This window comes from Lutjanus erythropterus, chromosome 3, assembly GCF_056507025.1.
Source record: "Lutjanus erythropterus isolate fLutEry1 chromosome 3, fLutEry1.hap2, whole genome shotgun sequence".
Lineage (NCBI taxonomy): Eukaryota > Metazoa > Chordata > Actinopteri > Lutjaniformes > Lutjanidae > Lutjanus > Lutjanus erythropterus.
The window spans coordinates 33,685,397-33,705,466 of record NC_139319.1 but is presented as its reverse complement, the minus strand read 5'-3'; the positions used below and the strand labels follow the sequence as shown (position 1 = coordinate 33,705,466).

The 20,070-nt window shown below is 38.6% G+C and overlaps 1 protein-coding gene across 1 annotated transcript; it reads left to right on the top strand.

Moving 5' to 3' along the window:
- Positions 1–3,253: 3,253 nt before the first annotated feature.
- chrnb5a (cholinergic receptor, nicotinic, beta 5a) lies at positions 3,254–19,361 on the top strand. Its single transcript, XM_084715863.1, has 8 exons — positions 3,254–3,897; positions 8,989–9,134; positions 11,876–11,920; positions 12,011–12,120; positions 12,632–13,158; positions 14,528–15,009; positions 16,918–17,063; positions 18,896–19,361. The coding sequence occupies exons 1-8, from the start codon at positions 3,852–3,854 to the stop codon at positions 18,909–18,911; spliced, it is 1,518 nt and encodes a 505-aa protein (XP_084571989.1). The 5' UTR covers positions 3,254–3,851; the 3' UTR covers positions 18,912–19,361.
- The last annotated feature ends 709 nt before the right edge of the window (positions 19,362–20,070 follow it).

Sequence of the window (20,070 nt, the reverse complement as noted above, 5' to 3'; positions counted from 1 at the left end):
AGGACTGCTTCATATTTCCGCTTATTTCTATTTGGATTCAACGATGAACTGCATAGATTTGGATGGTCAAAGGTCAGAGTATAAATTCACTGCGACCTAAGGTTGGTCCATCCCATTCTTGTAAATGTGATTTCTCAAGAACATGTTGCAGAACTTTCTTCAAACTTGGCAAATAAGTCCACTTAGCATCAAAAATGAACTGATTCAATTTTAGTGGCCAAAGGTCAAAATTCAAGGTCACTGTGACCTCCCATCTGCCCTATCCTTGGTGGTTTAAGGTCAAAGGTCACTCTGACTTCACATCCATTAGACTCTCTGTTACGTCCCTTAGCTCGTGATGGGAAAAGGGAAGGAACATAAAACCAGTTGTAATTGGTAAAGTTAAAGTTATTTATTTGTACCAGCAGTTAAAGAGACAAGTACACAAAAAAGAGGCATCAAAGCAGGTGACAGGGCCAATGAGTGCTGCTCAACTCAAAGAAAATAATAAAACTGAAAGAGAGTTCCCAAAATGGGGCTTAACAACTACCTACAGTGGCTAAAAAGAAAAACAAAACAAAAGGGAAGCCTGTAGCTACCTACCTTGTCGAGTTTTAAAACAAAAATACAAAAGAGACAGCACCCCTATGCCTAGTGTAGTCTAATACAAGTCAAAAATCCTAGCAAGTGTGTGTCAACTTCAGTCAGTTTTGAAACTGTTCCCTGGTCCAGTCCCTTTCAACGAGTACCTCATTCAAAATATCTTAATACAAACAACAACGAGAGGCACGTGTGGCAAACTGTCTATGGCAAAGGCAGCCGTCATGACTGGCACGCTCCCTGAGCTTAAATGTCATCGACTTCCAACTGCACTCCTGTGATTGGTGTAGCTGGAGGCCAATCACGGGCCGGAGTTCACACACTGCAATATATAAACAGAACTACACGCAGTACGTGGGGGGGGGGGGGGGGGGGGGCGGAAATGGTGGTGGCCGTAACACTCTCATGAACACAATATTTCAGGAACTCAGGAACTCAGGAAAATTTCACACATACCGTATTTCTAAAGGGATAAGATGAAGTGATGACATTTTATATCCAAAAGGTCAAATTTCAACTTCACTGTGACCTCATCTTGTTCAGCTCTCTATCAGTCCTCTGTACTCCTCTGTCAAAGTACTGTAGCACGTTTGTTCCTGGAAACTGTTCACTGGAACCCTGCATGACAATAAGAAATACACTTAATACCTTTTTTTAAATTCCTTCATTGTCTTTTCAAAGTTTTTATATATCCCTCATGTGCATTGTATCATTTATTGTATCACAATTAAGGAACCTCTCAACTCCTCCAGCCAAGAGGAATCTAGGATTGCGAGTGTTAGCTGCTGAATCTGCAATGGTTTATTCATGTAGGACAGGCGGAAATGTCTGAGAGGTGCGGTCGTTTCATGTCCTCCCCTTTTTATTGCTTTCACACCCAAGTCTTCCTCTCATTTTACTGTGACTTGTGCAGCTGAGTGGCCTGTGACATGCCTCTCCTCTTAACTTCCACCCAGTCCAACTGTTAAAAATACTCCTGGCGAATATAAAAGCAGCACCCCCCCATACACATATGCAACATAACTGAATACTGTGTACAGTGGCTCTGATAGTAAGATGAACTGCAGACATTCAGGTTCCTCTGTAGAGGAGGGTCTCTTAACAAAATTCATACAGTGAGTTTAAAAATACAGAAGTAATGAGGAGTGTGTTATCCTCTCAGTGAATATTTGATTTAACATTAAAATGTTATTCTTCAGACATTAGAGATACAGAAAGTCTGCCGATGGTGAAAAAATAAAGAAGACTGTAGTAATTGTGATTTCCACTACTCACTTTTGTGTGATTTCAAAGCCTTCCTCTGCTAAAAAAAACAATATTTTACTTGTTCATTGTGATGTTTGACCTCCACTGTGCAGAACAATGTATAGTATTTGTACAGTTTGACACTACAAGGTTATTTCCACATTAATCTGCTGAAGAGACACCGTTTCTCTGTGTTCACTTCAAATCTCATTTAAAGACGTATACAAGGATGCCTTTGTAAATTAAAAATTAATAGATTCTAGATGATACATCACTATATGTTAAAGTCTCACCAGTCCTTTAATCATTACTAGCTGCTGTAACTTATGTTATTTAAAATAAACAAGTGGTAGTACTGGAGCAATTTTACTGGGGCCCAAGCCGGGGCCAGTTATTTTGTCAGACAGGCAAGAGACTAAGGAGGTGACATTGTTCAAGGGTAATAGGGTAGATGGATATGTACTTTTAAGCATTTTTAAAGAGGTAAATTACCTCTTTTTGTGGAAAAACATACCAGACACAAGTTATTACTCAAAAAAATAGTATTTTTATATGCCATTAATGTCCAGAAGGGATCCTTTATCAAGAACATATTTCTTCCAGATGCAGTGGACATGAAAGTGGAATGTGGAGTGGGTCAGTGATTGAGAATTGCCCGTGGAGCTGATAGATTTTGATGTCTTGCTCAGTGGCATTTTGGCAGGTAATGATGCTGGTATGGAGCATTCAGCTTGATATGACAGCACTAATATGCTTCATGGTGGCTCAACTGAAGAAAGCAGCCCCACACAGTGATCTTGTCTTTTTATGACTTTCTGCAGGAACAAATGTTGTGTTTTTGTGCCTATTTTCTTTAGAAAAAAAAGCTTTTTTTCAGAGCAATGGAAAGAAATCCTCCCCACTCCGCTCATTATGACAACATCTGCTCACAGCTGGCACTCTATGGGTGTCTTCTAATGCAATTTCAAAAGACATCATAATGCTTATCTTCAAACTAAGCTCCCTTTGAGTAAACTTTGCCTAAACAATCATCTTAAAAAGTCCGTGTGATTCTTATAATGGCTCTTAAATTCCTAAGAACAAACAGATAAGATGGGGGCACAAACTCCTGTATTTTTTTGGCTTCTTGGGCGTTTTCTTCACTCTATTGTTCAAGTTTGAGTTCACTTGGTGTCAGGGAAAGTAGGCTATCACAGCACCGCTGGCAGAACAGAGGCCAGACAGTACAGACTGGCAGCTGAACATCACTTCAAGCCCTGACGTGAATCTTTTCAACTCCGGTCCGAGGCTTAACACACACACACACACACACACACACACACACACACACACACACACACACACACACACCTCCTCCCTCCCGCCTCTCCTCCTGGCTTCTCCTCCGGGCAACACGGACTTTGATGGAGAATCGTCGTCGGCCTCTTTATGGACTTTAACTGCGAGGAGTTCCGATCCTACCAACAAACGTCTCGTGCAACTGCGCCAATTTCTTTACGCACAAGAACTTGTCTGCGCTTCATCAGAGGACAGGTGCAGGTGAGTGCTGGCTGTTTAATTCACGGAAGAAGAAGTTAAAAGAGGATTTTTTTCCCCCCCTTTGGACATCGACACCAAGCTTGGACTCATCTGAACCGTTGGATTTGGACGCAGAGCGGTTTAAATGTCTCCGCAGATGGTTTGTGGCGGAGGCGGCGGCGCACATGAGCAGCCCGGCTCCTTATAAAACAAAGGACCAACATGAGATCTCTGGAAAATAAACATTTTCTACTAATGACCAGCTTACTTTTTTAGCCAAAGTTTCCTCGTCGCTCAATAACCCAGCAACAGACGACCAACCGGAGCAGGTGTGTGTGACAAACCAGCGCGGACAAGAGAAGAGAAGAGAAGAGAAGAAAGGAGATGTAAGAGTGAAGACTGACTGTATCACTACGGAATATAAATACTGCTTTTCCCCCCGCTATTCACATTCAAGGTACTCTTAAAAAAAAGGAAAGTAGCAAGTTTGTCCAGGGAAGCAGGAGGAGATGACTACCAGCAGTGTTCTCCTGCTCTCCATCCTCTCTCTCACAAGTGAGTTATTTTATATTCTTTAAATGTCCCAAAGTATGGATGTGTATTTCAGTGAGGTGAAGTAATATGGAAAAACTATTGGTTTCATATTCATTGTCAAGATGAACAGTCAGTACAGTTATTATTATTATTATTATTATTATTTAACATTTTCTGTTTAACCACTCCAAGAGAATACGACGCTGTCCATGGTGCTGATATCAACACAACTTTGACATCTTGCAAAAATCTTTTAAGAAAAGTAAGATGAATGAACACACACACACACACACGTGTTTCTTCAGAGGACATTGCATTGACTTAAATTAATTAACCCTAACACTACCCATCCTATCCATCCATCATACCCTAAAACAAGTCTTCACCCTAAAATGCAATGATTTCATTATTTTGGACTTGTTTTTTGTCCCATAAGAAAGGCTGGTCCCCACAGTGTGAGTGTGTAAACAGATTTATGTCCCCACACGTCCACACACACACACACACACACACACACACTGAAGAAGTTGCAGAAGACATCATGCACAGGTCACATTAAAGAGAATTTGTTATTGACTTTTACTCAAATACAGAGCTGTTATGCAAAATGTTTCTTTGCTGTCAGTGGTTAATTAAATCTTACTATGAGAAATCTTCAAGCATGATACGTCACTGTATGTTAAAGTGACATTGTTCAAGCTTTCCAATTTTTTTAGCTGAGTATTTAAATCAACAGGGGCAAACACTGAGTTTAAATCCCACAATATATTCAACTGTGTCTTTCAAAATGTGTTGGGGTACTCATAATACTCCTTTTTTGAATGAGTTTAAGGAAGAAGGATACTTGATACCTGAAGAACCAAACCAGTCCAGTGTTAACCTCATGTTTGTTATTCCTTACTTTTGCTCTACCAAACACACATCTTGTCATTTTATTGTCTGGATATTTTATTTCTTGTCTGGACTTTCAAATGACTGAAGTCATGAGTTGAAGGGAAAACAATCTTTAACTTCTTACAACTATTGTCAACAAAAAAGGCTGTGAAGTTTTGCTGAGAGCATCACTAAATCTTTTTCTTCTATTTTATAGTGTATTTTATTTGCTTGATTTTCAGGCAGAAACAGACATATCTTAAATGTACTGAGAGCAGAAAAAGGTCACAATAAGCTTTAAATAAGCCAGTATGTGTAGTTTGTGTGTATTTGTAGAATGTAAAGAACTCCCCAGACTGCTAAAATCCCCAAATTTCTGGAGAGAAAGGGACATGACCTCAGTGTCCTCAGTAATAGCTACTGCCCCGAGTGTAGCACCGCTGTGCTTGTTACTCATTTTTTAAACCTTTTTTTTCAAATAGCAAATACTTACAGTTTCTATTGTGTCCCACTGCCTTGAAAAGAATTGTGGAAATTGCCTTACACAACCTGTCTTAGCTGTATTTGTATTCTGTGCCATCTGATTTACATTCTTGGTTTGGAGTTTGATGAATCTGAGCCCTTTATAACTAAAGAAAGAGACAAAAACTCAGTGGGCCCCCTATGTATCCCCAAAAGAGGATGTGGTATATCTTTGTTGTGTCTTTAAGTTTTTGAATTAAAAGCAGCCACTCCTTGCAATAACTTTTGCCTCAGAGACAGGGTTTTTAAAACTGTGCGCACTATTCATACGCTGAAAATACTTGTAAGTAAAAGCAGATGGGCTCTTTGAATAATTTACACAGGGTTATTTTATACCTTCCGCCAAGAAAGCACTGTCTCCTGTCTTTTAGGCAGAACACTTGGGTGTCTCCCTTGCTGTCCTAAAAGAAGTGCTTCCTTTTATTAACTTGACCTTGATTCAGGTTTTCTTCTATGGCCTGTTGTCTTTTGCATCTTTTGCTCATGAACAAGCTTGAAAATTAGGCTTTAGTTTTAGTTTGTAGCCTAGATTTATTTGTCAATAGGGCTTGAAAAAGCAAAAATTAACAAGAAGAAAAAAATAAGAGGCATAAATGTTCATATCTGCTCTACAAAAACAACTGGACTCTGACAAAGATCAGGTATGACAGGCAATATAGTCGAGCACCACTCTGTAACATCCATCAAGGCAAAGATACCCTGAAATCCAGGTTTAAATTATTGAAATGATGTAATACACCAAGAGGGCACATAGCACTTCTCTGTGTCTTCCACAATGTTGTTGTGAGTGTCTGGATTTCCCTGGAGGCCTTGAGACTTGATTGGGCCTTGTACTATGCAATGATGTTTGGCACCATTCCTCAGTCCCAGCTTCGGTGTTTTTTAACTGAAGCTGTCATAAAATATAGAAATTAAAAAACACACCAGTTTATAAACAATCATCTTAATGGGTCTAAACATGGAATCCATCAGACATCAATAATACAGCCCTCACATTATAGCGCTATTATCGTTTACCTGCAGGGTGCAAAGGAAATACTAACTGAACTGGAGGCTACACTATATCTGGTGGATAAAGCAACTACTTTAATTTTACAGTCCACATATCTCAAACTATTCTTTACTTGCACAATGGAGTGTGACGTGTATCCATTTTATGAGCTGCACGTCTGTTTTCTTCTTCTTTGTCACTGCTATGATAACGTTACCTTCACCAACAAACTTGGATATTTTACACCCTTAAGAAAGTTATGTCACTTTTCACATTTAGCTTGGCACATTTTTAAATAGTATTTAGCATTTTGTATATGTTTTTGAATATTTTGATTCTCACCTCAGAGTTTAAAATAACCAATAGCAACATTGGCTAGGTATCCAGCATGGTTTGTGTCGAGTTTGAATGAAAGTGATGATGCTAGGTAGCCATTATGTAAGATACTGACTCATCAAAATCCTCATAAACAACATATATAAAAGAAATGGTAAATACTATTAACAATTTGTACCAAGCTAAGGAGAAAAAAAGGTGAAGTAACGAGCTTGAAGTTTTGAAGGTAACGTTACTAAAGTGTTGACAGGAAGTAAACAGACATGCAGTTTTAAATCTGATTGTGCAAGTAGAGAAGAGTGAAGGAGCTTTCTCCCACATTTTCTGTCTGCTTACTTATTTGTAAAAGTAGCGTGCTTATCATTTAAAGGGACAGTTCACCCTAAAATCAATATATATATATATATATATATCTCCCATATCTCCCGTATATCTCCCAAACTCTGCAACTCATACCAAAACAATCTAGATGTATAAATAGGACCACAGGTAAAAATGCACATAAGACACATAATAACTTACATAAGCTACTACCAGCACAACACACCCAAAGCTCAGACAGAAGTAAAGATGGGAAAACTTGGATTGTGGGTAATGTGGTTACCATGTTTTTACAAGGGATACGGATGTATAAAATAAATGAGACAACAACTCTGGTTCTGCTGCATCAATTTTCTATCATAATTTTGACTAATGAACCTCTGCACCATTTCCGCCATCTTTCTGCCTTGTTACACAGTAACTTTACCACTTTATAATAACCATCATTCCGAAATGGTAAATTGATAGTTAATAGTTATTCCACTGTTAACAAACAATGAAATGATAATTAATTACATTTACTAATGATTAGCAATGCTATAATTTTATTTTATTATTGATTTGTGTAACACATTGTAATACTTTGTAAATAGTTAATAAACACTGTGTGACGCATCTATAAACATTATTTTGATGCTCATTATAAAATTGCAACTGATATTTGTAATAGTTTAAATAGTTAAATCAGTAAGATATGTCTGAGCTGTTTGTGAACCATCAGAAACTGGTTTATTGCTGTGTCTCATTCCCAGGACATCAAATGCCAACATTTTGGGTTAGTAATGCATCCTAAGCTCAGCAAAATAATGAGAAATACAGGCAGAGGGCAGGAACTCCGCATATACAGACAAAACCACACACTTCTAGTGGGCCATAAGTTATGATTGAAAGGGATTCTTATTACATGAATCTATACATAAGGTTGTTTTTTTTTTTAATAAAGTTGCAACTGATGTTTATACAACTTTATAATTGCTTAATTAATGGTTTATAAAGATATAAAAACATTATTTGAATGTTTGTTAACAGTACAATGGATATTAGCTGAAGTTATTCAACTATTAATTACGTTACCAGTTATTTATGATGTTATTATAGTGTTTCCTTTCTTTCTCTCACACAAGTAGGCTATTCAGGTTCTTACTCAATGACAAATAATTTATCCTCTGAAGTTAAAATAAACTGTGGACTGATGTTCCATTAAGTTCTAATAAATTCCCTTGTGTCTCTGCTTTCATATAGCTGAAACCATTGGCGTCACCGCGACATGAAGGCTTGAAACAGCAGGGTGCTGTTAGAAAAAAAGAACATCCATGCTCACTCTGCCTTCCCCGCATGTAATCTTACAAAAACAGACAATTTATGTGGCAGAGACGGGGGTGAAGCAGTCCAGATATTAAACGCTCTGTGTGCTGTTGTCACTTTGTTTGACAATGTAGAAATAATGGCTGTGGAAGCCAGGAGAGTGGGTCAAAAGCATTTCGCTTCTGACTTATTCATACGATCACTTTTACATAACCAATAATTTAGGGCTGAGGAAACACAAAGCTTCAGGGATCCTCGCACAGGGATGGATGCATGACTGGAGTTTTGTTTGTTCCTTTGCTCTGAAACCCTGCAGTAAGACGCACACCCGCACACACACACACACATTTTAAAGAGAGCACATGATTCTGCCTTGTTGCCCGTTGGTAAATGTACTTCATTTACACCCAACTTGTTTATTGTTCATCATTCATGATGACACTGTACTGAAAACATACTGTGATAGAGAGGATATCACGCTAAGATCTGCAACCCACACACACACACACACACACATATATAAATGTGATGACATTTTTGTATTCAGTGTTACAATGAAAGGGAAACACAGTACTCTTCTAACAGAGCATGTGATTTGGGAATAGAAAAATACTGTCTTTTAAAGCAGATCAACAATAAAAGTACATGCAAGTGTGTCTGTATGGTATGGATTTGAAATGAAAATTTACCCTGGGTTTTATAGCACTTCGAAAGTGTGCACTTTCAAATATTTCCCCACTCCCTGTGTTGTGTATCGTCCACAGGCAGCAGGGCAGAGAATGCGGAAGAGCGGCTGGTGAACTACCTGTTGGGTCCAGAGCGCTACAACAAACTGATCAGACCAGCTGTCAATAAAAGCCAGCAGGTCACAATCTCCATACAGGTGTCACTGTCACAGCTCATCAGTGTAGTAAGTACACAGGCACAAATGCTCATTATTCCTATATTTTCTATGTATTAATGAAACCACCCTTTTGATATATCATAATATTTTTTTTTTTCCAGCTTGGTCACAATGCATAAAATTTACCCGTTTTTGTTTTATGTGGACCTGACAGCTTGGATTCATGTCTTTTATGACTTCTAGCAGTTCTTGTGTACTCTGCCTTTTAAATGTCTTTTCTGATACTGAGTCTTTATTCACATGCAAGCTGCCTACTTCATACTGTGCTGGGGGGAAAAAATCACTGCTCATAACAAACTTAAAAAACTAACTAAAACTAACGTGTGGTAACATTTTATGCTGAAACATTTCATGTCATGGTAAGACTGTAGAGACCATAGGTGTAGATTTTGGGGAGAGCTGGAGGGGACAGGTCCCCCTCAATATTGACTACAGGTGCATTTGTCCTCTAATAAAACATAAAAGTACCAGAGGTATTTTATTTTGATGAAGTACTTGCCAGAGAGCCTTATTATATTATATTTTGAATTGTCTCCAGGCACCTGAACTTTGTGTTTTACTTTGTTTAAAAATCTGATACTAAGGATTGTAATTGCTTTATCTTTTCCATTAACCTTGTAACAGCGTCAGTACAGTAACTTGGCCTGATCTCCCTTAAATTAAACTAATACATCTACATAAATTATAACAGAACTGAAAAAATAAGGTCATTGAATACATATGACATTATTAAATGTGATATAATAAAATATATATATAATATAATATATAATATATGGTAATGCATCATACTGTCAGAGTCCAAAGACATGCAGATTAGATGAACTGGCAAATTTAAATTGCCTGTAGGTGTGAACGAGTCCATTTCTGTTTGTCTGTCTCTTTGAGTTAGACCTGTGATAGACAGGTGACTAGTCCAGGATGTGTGCCACCTCAGTGCATGCTGGGATACGCGGCAGCTGTTCCTTGTGGATGAAAAAAGTAAAAAAGTTTATTTATGTTTTTGGAATAGTTATCCACCATGAACACTCTGAACTAACATGCTTTAATTCAACACAGCAAAGGTGATCAAAGATTAAAAATTATTGTGCTCACAAATGAGATGAGAGGAATTTTGAAACATCCATCACAGTTTAGTCACTGAAGTGACTAAGTTTTCAGCTCATACATAATATGGGACTCTAAATATGACCCACTATTTAATTTTTATGATATATTGTAATCAAGGAAGACAAGAGAATGTAGTAAAGATAATTGTTCATAATAATAGATGATATGTGATAATTTAGTCTTGACAGAAAGTCTTTGGCACTTAGACTCTACAAGGAGATTTTGTAATCAAGAGGCGTCTGTCCTGAACAGCAGCAAGACAAATTCCCCCATGGAGTCCAGACATTGGTGATGGTGGTTGATGACTCTGATGAGACTGATAATATGATGAAGCTGATGAATCTGCAAAGACTGCGCAGTTATGGGTGGGTGGAGGGATGTGCATAACAGCAACATGAACGTACTAAAGGCAGAGACAGAGGAACATATTTAAAGACAAGATAGTCTAGCTGCAGGGAAGATGTGACCAGCTGATGAAAACACCTGATATCACAATTGGCAGCCACAGACAGCAACAGCGAGGGAATTATGAGTGATTATGTGTGAGGGGAGTGAATGGCAGGATGGTAAAAGAAATACAAGAATAGTCGTCCTGACTGAGCTTTTTACAAGATCGTCATTTAGTCACATCATGTTCCATTACTCAACCAAGCTCTGCAAAAGTCACACAAACAACACACACAGTCTCACTCTCTGTTATTTATACACATAAATAGAAAAAGGAGACAAAGTGGTTTTACAAACAAGCAGCCAACAATCAACAGGCAGGGGCCAGCAGGGGGTAACGCTACTGGTTGCAAATAGATGTATGGATGTCTATTAGAAAATGACCCTACTTCTCACTTGATTTATGACCTCAGTAAACAGCTTATTGATGGGTTTATTGTCACAATCGTTAATTTCAAGTCTTCTTCAATACAGCATGATGTTCATTTTGTAAATTATGGTCCCATTTCGAGTAAAATAGACAATAAAGCAGAGTATGATTTAGGGCATGTCTACGTTGTGATGTCCTCAGGTTCTCACTCAGGTCCAATCAGGATGGAGGTGTAGCGTATTTTTCACAGCTCCATGCTCTCATCCAAATATGGTCATTTCTATCTAAAAAAACTAAACAAAAACAAGGTGCTGATGGCCGTAAAAATTAGTCCACAAACTAATGTGTGAAGTGATGTTGGCTCCGTCCACTATTTATTGTACAGTCAATATTACTGTCACAGCCAGATCCCACTCTGACGCCTTGGGTGGCATTCACTATGACGTATTTGACACCTGAAATTAATCTAAATACTACAACATATAATGTGTTATATTTTTGAACTTTTGACCCCTCATATTTACTCAGTGTGGTGCTCTGAAAGTCCTGCACAACAAACTGTAGTTCAGCTCTGTATGAGGACTACCTTTGTGACATTTGTGACGGTGTTGGAAGAAATGTTATTTTGCCCCAAAATGTTTATGTTTTTGTGTCCACTCCCTGAAGGTCTGCTTTGATATTTAGGTTTGACCTTTTTTGTGTGTCTCGCTAAAACCACTGCCAGTAGAGCATTAGCATTAAAATAATTCAACCATTTATATCGTGGTATGGAAAGTATGCTGTATTGTAGTACGACAAGTTGATTATTGTTTTCTTTCAGAATGAGAGGGAGCAGATAATGACGACCAATTTGTGGCTGTTTCAGGTAAAAAACAATCTTTTAAGCTGCACATACAGTGTTCAGTACACAGCATGTGGGTGTGTATATGGGAGTTTATAAACCATTTCTCTGCAGGAGTGGAATGACTACAGGCTGAGATGGGATCCAGAAAAGTATGAAGGCATCAAGAAACTGCGAATACCATCCAAGCATATCTGGCTTCCTGATATAGTGCTCTACAACAAGTAAGTACGTGCAAGTCGTCCCACCAAAGAGAGGACCAGTTTGTCAGTATCTGATTTCAGTGATCTGGTTCTATCATGCTCTTCTAAAGTCAGTTTAATGGTGGCCTCATATTAATGGATTACAGCATGGCATTAATTTACAGTATACCATTTTACAGTATTAAAAGGTTTTTCCACATAACCATCATGGCATTATGAAAAGCTGCTGCTAAAATAAGCCTGTTTTTCCATGGGGATTTTGTAATTAAAATGTTCTGCATTCTCCCAGTGCAGTCTGTTTTTTGCTGATGTGAAGGGGATTAGTAAGTGCTTAATCAATGTCTGGTTGTAACATCACGTCAGCCAATCAAGAGGGAGAGTTTGGGTTTGTCTGATTACTATCATTGAAATGAAGGGAGAAAAGGTCTGCAGCGCTGCCTCGAGACTTCATATGTTTGATTTAAGTGTTGATTGTAATTGCAGACTCTGAATCCACACTCTAATCTTACATCTTATCCACAACCTCTCGCAGTGCTGATGGCGTGTACGAGGTTTCCTTCTATTGCAACGCTGTGGTCTCCAACACAGGAGACATCTTCTGGCTCCCCCCAGCCATCTACAAGTCGGCCTGCGCCATCGAGGTGCAGAACTTCCCATTTGACCAGCAGAACTGCACTCTCAAGTTCCGCTCCTGGACCTACGACCACACCGAAGTGGATCTAATCCTCACAAGTGACTTTGCCAGCCGCGATGACTTCACGCCAAGCGGAGAGTGGGACATCGTCTCGCTCCCGGCACGCAAAAATGAAGACCCCAATGACATCACCTACCTGGACATAACCTATGATTTTGTGATCCAGAGGAAGCCGCTGTTTTACACCATTAACCTCATCATCCCATGTGTGCTGATCACGTCACTGGCTATCCTGGTGTTCTACCTGCCGTCAGATTGCGGGGAGAAGATGACGCTGTGTATCTCAGTGCTGCTGGCACTCACTGTGTTCCTGCTGCTGATATCAAAGATAGTGCCACCCACGTCTCTTGCAGTGCCACTCATAGGTCAGTCATAGTTATTCATGTCTATGTGCAACTCCCTACACATCTAATGGGGCAGCTTGGTCAGTGCCCCTACTCTTCAAACTATGATGCTGTAGGTAGATTCTAGTGTTATTTTTCAAGTTGCCCCTCTAGCGTTATATATGCCATTGAAGTCAGGTGACATAAAGAACAAAAACGTGGAGGTGGGATGTTGAATTTTAGAAATGCTGAGGTTTAAGTCCAAGCTCCTACAGACTAATCTGGCTATTGACAGTTGTCAGTAAAGGTTTGTTTGAAAGCTACAAGGCAGGGAGAAGTTTGTTTGCTAGCAATAATACTGACAAGGCAGAAATGTGCTGCCTTGATCAACTGGGCCATCTTGAGTGCCAAAATTCTAAAAGACAAAATAAAAGTTCCAGCATATATGAACTGGCAGGTGGAAGACATAGACAATAGCCTTTGACTTGTCCATTTGGCAGAGAGAATTGGAGGTAACCATCCACATAACTATATGTCCTGTTGCAGAAGTTTCAGAAGCAGTTTAAAAACTTAATGCAAGTGCAGTGAGAAAAAAGGTACTGACTTTGGGGGATTGACACGTGGCTTAGCTTAACCTGTGTGAGAGCCTGACAATGGCTGACTAAAATTTCTGACATGAGAAATTCATCCCAACATCTGAAGATGACTTTTGATGTCTTTATCGAAGACACCGTTTCAAATTATGTTCTTAAGTAGAAGCAAGCACAATAAATACTATTATACTTCAGTCAGATTTTGCACTGTTATTATGACTTAGATTAAAAGCATCACAATTTTTTAATGTCCTAAGGGTTTACAAATGTTTCCTTCTTGTTGAAAGTTAAATGAGAAGATCGGCATACTGTCTATTCTCACAACAGCCTTGAATTATTTGGTTTGAGTTTCTCTTTTTAACGGAAACATTGTCAGTTCTATTTGAATGTGTTTTTTTCCATTCAGTGTTAAGCTGTTGTCGGTCAGACTAGACTGGACACGTTTCACATTAAAAACTTCAAGGGGCACGATCCCTTCCTTTCCAGGGAGGCGTTTAATGTGGAACAAATGCAAGAAATTCTGACTATTATTAACAGCTGCTTCACAGTCATCAAAAGAACAGTAAAGTAAAAGGCTTTGGAAATGCCCAGTCAATGAAAACACTGTTTCTGTTCAAACTTGAACCTCAGAGCAACAAGTTGGTGAGTGATTGTGTTTTTGTACTGATGGAATTAGTAATGTGAAAATGTTTGAAAAAGTGAGCCATACGGAGCCTTTATTAGAAACTTGTTTGTTCATATTTTGCACATAATGTGAACTAGGCTTTGTTCATGCTGGCATCTCGTCTTGTTCTTCTCTGTCTGTCACTCTCTCAAAGGTAAATACCTGATGTTCACCATGGTGCTGGTAACTTTCTCCATTGTGAGCACCGTCTGTGTCCTCAATGTGCACCACCGCTCCCCATCCACCCACCACATGCCCGACTGGGTCAAACGTCTGTTCTTAGTCCGCCTGCCCACCTTCCTCCTCATGAGGCGTCCAGGCTCTTCCAATGTCCGCGATAAACTCCGCCGGAAGTACACCAACCGGGGAAGTAGCGTCGGGAAAAACAATTCTCAGAAGAAGCAGTACTCCAACATCAGACTCGGTGGAATTCGAACAGACACCGACTCGTTCTATGTGAATGAGGACTTGGCACACAAGTTTTGCTGGAAGGTGGGCGATCTCCCAGATGGGGGAGGAGGGTTTTCAGACTTCCGGAGGCGTTTGGCGGTTCAGTGGGACGCGGATCTGGAGGAGGCGGTGGACGGAGTGAAATACATTGCTGAACACATGAAGACAGAAGACGACGATGAAGGGGTGAGGAAATAAAATTGATAAGTGATGATGACCAGGAGGATCAAAGGACGAGAAACTCACAAGACAGAACATACAGGAGAGACAAAATGAGAGAAGTAAAGATAAAGATAAAAGCAGAGTTGACACAGATATAAGAAAAAAAGAGAGTATCAGGCCCAGATGATAAACAGAACATGGCGTGCCTTAAATTGTTCAGTATTTGCTCTTGTGCTTCTGACACCTTACACCAACTCGTCAATCATCTGTTTTTTTAAATACAGGAAATATATCCCCAGACAACCTTGCAAACACTCTCATCTAAACACTATAAACACAAACTGACTGAGCTCAGCACTAACCTTAACCCTGGGCCTCCAAACTTTCAGAAAACTCCCACACTTAATAAATATTACAAACAGGTTTTGCAGCTGTAATTGCTCATGGCAAATTTTTCATCAACCTACCTCTCTCTTGCTCTCTGTGCTGCTGGCTGCAGTTAAAATTATACCCTGATATGCATTTGGTGGCCTAGAAGCTTCATAACCACAACAGCAGTTAATAAACACTGCTTCTGATTACTAATACTTTCTCTGACAGGATTACAATTGACTGCTCACCAAGCATATGTATTCACGATAAACCTAATGTTAGCTTAAAAAAAAAGTCTGAAATTGACATTAGAAGTGAATAATTGTGGGATGAGGACAAACTGATATGTTTAGCAACCGAAATGCTATCTCACCTCATGCTGGCTATTGTAGCTGCAATTTAAACTTCTAGCACAAAACTTCTACAAACTCTGATAGCATCCAGAGCCGGCTTCGACAACCTGGGGAGACACTACATAGTGGGTCTGATGTGCTCTGTGGTCTTGAAAGTAATGCTAAGAACTACTGTGGATAACTAGCTAGTTAGCAAAGGTGGGGGACTCAAGTCACATGTTTTAACTCAAGTCAGCATCAAGTCACAAATTCGAGGTCTTGCTTGACATTGATGAAAAACAGATGACTCAAAAGGACTTAACTTAAACATATATATTGAGAAGATAGATACTGTGAAGTTGTTTTTGAAATCTGATTGGGAGATTTCTATAGCAGTGCTTGCAAACCTGGAAGCGTGCTAGGACCTGACAGACCAGCAGAGGCCAACCCACAAGGCAGATCCCATGGAGGGGGCCAGTCCAAAAGTACTAAAATGTGGATTAAAGGATTATGTTGTCAAAGACAGCAGTAAGAGGACAGTGATATGCAAGGTCTGCAGCTCAAAAATCAGTGACACGGCCACCACAACATCCAGTTTTATCTATTGCTACAAAACCCATAAATCAATGATATGTTATGCGTCTTTTTAACTAACTTATTGTCTGGTTAAATGTTATATTAGATGTTTTGCGACTCATTTATTGAGAATACATATCATTAATGCAAAAGACAATCAGAGGACTCATTTGGGACCATACAACCAATTAAACTATGCAGGCATGTTACTAGGTAAGTTGACTGTCTTGCTCAACTTATAGCAGAGACTCAATTCACCATAGAAACTTGTTTGCTTGAGACTTGAAAGTTAAGACTTGCTTGTGACTTGCACTTGTCCCACCTCTGCTAGTTAGCCTGACATGCTAACACTTACACAATGGGGAAGATTGGCTTTGGAAAGAGGCTGCCCAACACAAACACTGTATGGACATGAAAAGAAAGACAAAGCTTAACAGAGCAGTTTACAGATGCTAAGTTGTTATTGGACCATTGCAGTTTGGGGGTTCAGCATACAAGGAATTGTAAAATAAGTGGATTGTGAGCACAAAACTTTTGAGAACCCTCGCCAAGCTCAGATTCTCCTGACAGGTAGAATTGAGACAGCTCTATAGTCAAGACTTGATCTGTCTCAAGGTGTTGTAATTGTTTAAAATTGTTGGTTTGGTTCCAGATCATAGAAGACTGGAAGTATGTAGCCATGGTGATAGACCGTCTGTTCCTGTGGATCTTCATATTGGTGTGTGTGGTGGGAACTCTGGGGCTCTTCATGCAGCCACTGTTCCAAAGCTATAACACACCCACTGCTGATGACACAGAGTGAGTCACACACACTCTCAAAATACACATTAAAATATGTAACAACATACCTCTTAGTGTGGCGAAGACTGCCATTTAAATGTCATTTAAATACTCGGCTCACAAAAAGAAACGCTTAAAAACATCCTGTAGCTATTTTTATGCACTGCAGAATTATCAGTCGCTAAGAGCCTAAGGCTTCACAAAGCTAAATCTGCTTCACAATAAAAGCCTTGCCGGTCAGTGGAAAGCTTCAATTGTGAAGCAGTAAGAGAAAGTGTTATCTTTCTAAACTTCATCTAAACTGTGTCAGTGTTAAGCTAATTAAAGTTCCCTGCAGAGTGGTGCCATTTCAACTGGTACCACTGTTGAAGATCAATGGGCACCTGCAGGTCGTCATCTCTTGATGCTGATTCCATCTTTTTGCTAGAACCTTAATAATTAATTTGCAAAATTGCGTTGCACCTGATGTGACTAGTCATGGCAAGTTAAAATTTTTGTTCGAATTGTTCACAGTTTTGTGCCATTGGTGTGTAAAGGCCTTTAGTTAAGATTTGGTACTATAGAATCGCAAAATGTTTTGTCATATGGGGATGGAATGATTACTGGTTTCATGATAAACAAAGGTAAAATTCTTGAAAAAAGTTGAGAATGCTCAAGGCAATTGTCTTAACTATTTTTTTGAGTTTTGAATCAAACTCAAACTCTTAAGTTTTAAACTAAAAGAAAATAAAACAAAACTTTCTCTGACTTTTAATCTTTTTTTTCAGGTGGTTTACTTTTCTTTAAAAAAAAAAAAAGAGAGAGAGAAAAGAAAAACAATGTATTTAAAAAATTGGGACTAAAGTGAATAATTAATTGATTAATTAGTTAATAATATATAATTTCAATTGTTTTTAAATACAGATTTTTTTGTTTCTTTCTGTTGTTCTTCAAGTTAAAAAAGTAACTCTAAAGAAGAAAAGTAAATGATCTCAACAAAGGATTATAGGTCTGCAATACTTGTTTTAGTTTATTTCAAAATCTAAGATATTGAGTTTGACTAAAAACTATTTTGAACCCAGTCTCCCTGAAATTAGGAATTTACTCAGTCTTTCTTTACAGTGTATTACCATTTTATTTTTATTATCATTTAAAGTATTCGATTACTGTGAAAAACTATGAAACTACTGTCAAGGATCAAAGTCATCAACAGTCAGGCAGACAGGCACAACAGCAGTGTGTTTGTTTTGGGTCGATGAAAACAAATCACAATCACATCAAATCATTGAGAGGTTTTTAATATAAATTTGGTGTGTCCAGTTTTTTAATTTTTTTACATTTTCAATAATACTGTGATAATACTGAGACCATAGTCATTTTGACTAAACATGATATGAAATTTTCATACCATTTCATCTCTACTCATATATGATAAAAGACCATTTATGGTGGCTCAAATATGACAAAAGAAGTGATTATGACTTTTAGATAAAACATTTTACGTTTCTTTCTTCTTCTTTTTTTGCAAAACAATATACTAATAGCAAGAATGATAAGCACCACAATTAATATACAAAATCAGATTGAATTAAGTCTAAACTATTTCAATCAGGAGAGACTAAGAGTAAAAGGGAAATGGTTTATTGGCACATGCATGATATATGAAACATGAACAGTCTTTGGCGGTTAGACTCCATTGAGGTGAAACAATATGTATATACTATATACTAAAATCTGACTTCACTTCTAACATGCCAAGTACTGCTGGAGCATAAAACACAGCATTCACAAAACAAATGAATAAGCAGAATACACTATGTCTTCATTTATATTTCTTAAATATAATATGTGTGTTTTTTTTCTTTTCATAGGTATGGAGATTTCTAGGATTTCTATGACATTAGAAAGAAAACAGTCAAATAAGCACCTGAGAAGCTGCACCAGGTCTGGCTCTGATCTGTCAGCCAGCTACACTGGTTGTGTCTCCAACAGTGGACTCAAGCAAAGACACAACGTACTGGAACACTTCTTCTTCTTTTTTTTTTACTGCATGGCTTCTATTTTTGACAGACTTTGCCTCCATCCAAGCTCCTCGCTCACCAGACATGGTAATCTCGATATACTTTTTATAACGTCCAACAAGGTGACATTGTCATGGAGTCACTGTCATGGCCAGTGCTCAGTTTTTGACACAACATACATAACAGATGCAGGCCATGTTCCCCAGCATTTAACTTTCCCAACATAACAAACACCCACAAACCACAAAGCTGATGAAAAATGGCTGTATTTGTTGTCTTTGTTTCATTTTGGGCGGGTTGTGCTGCCGATGGAGCAGTTGGAAGCACAAAGCTTCATAACATGTTACCATGAGGTCTGCTCTCCCCTGCAGCATTGTTGATGTGAAAAATAAGACAACATGACACATTATACCAATTGTTCATTTTGGCAAACTACAATGGACTATAATTTCTGGTTTCTCTGCACTCCTCAGACCCAGCTTTATTGTAACTCTTTGTCCTGTCCACCTTTTCTCTTCATAAAAATATTAATGCATAGTCTCTCTCACTCTTTCCTTTCCTTGTTCTGCTTCAGAGCTGAGCAGAGTGCCTCTTCTCCACCATCCACCTCCCTAGCAGTGTTGTAATCGGTCATGCGATGTTTTATTTTGAAGAACGTGTATATTCTTCTCTTGCTCCCTCTTTCTTGTCTTTCTCTCACTTGCTTGGTTATTCTTTTATTTTCTCGCATTTGTTTGCTTTGTCACATCACAGCTGTAGCAGCACCAGGTTACATACAGTATTAACAATAAATATGACACTGACTGTATTCTGTTATATGTTGAATAAAAAGCTGTGAATTTTATGTGTTTGGCCAGTAATGTTCACATTTCCCAGTTTTTTTTCCTTCAGTTTGTTTTGAATTGCTTTACCTGAAGGACCATACCAGTGGTTTTGTAAGCGGTGCATTCCATTCCATGTTTTGTCTGCTACTGAAATCAACTTGCAAGAACTTGAAACTTGATCAGTGTAGCTAATTGTAATGG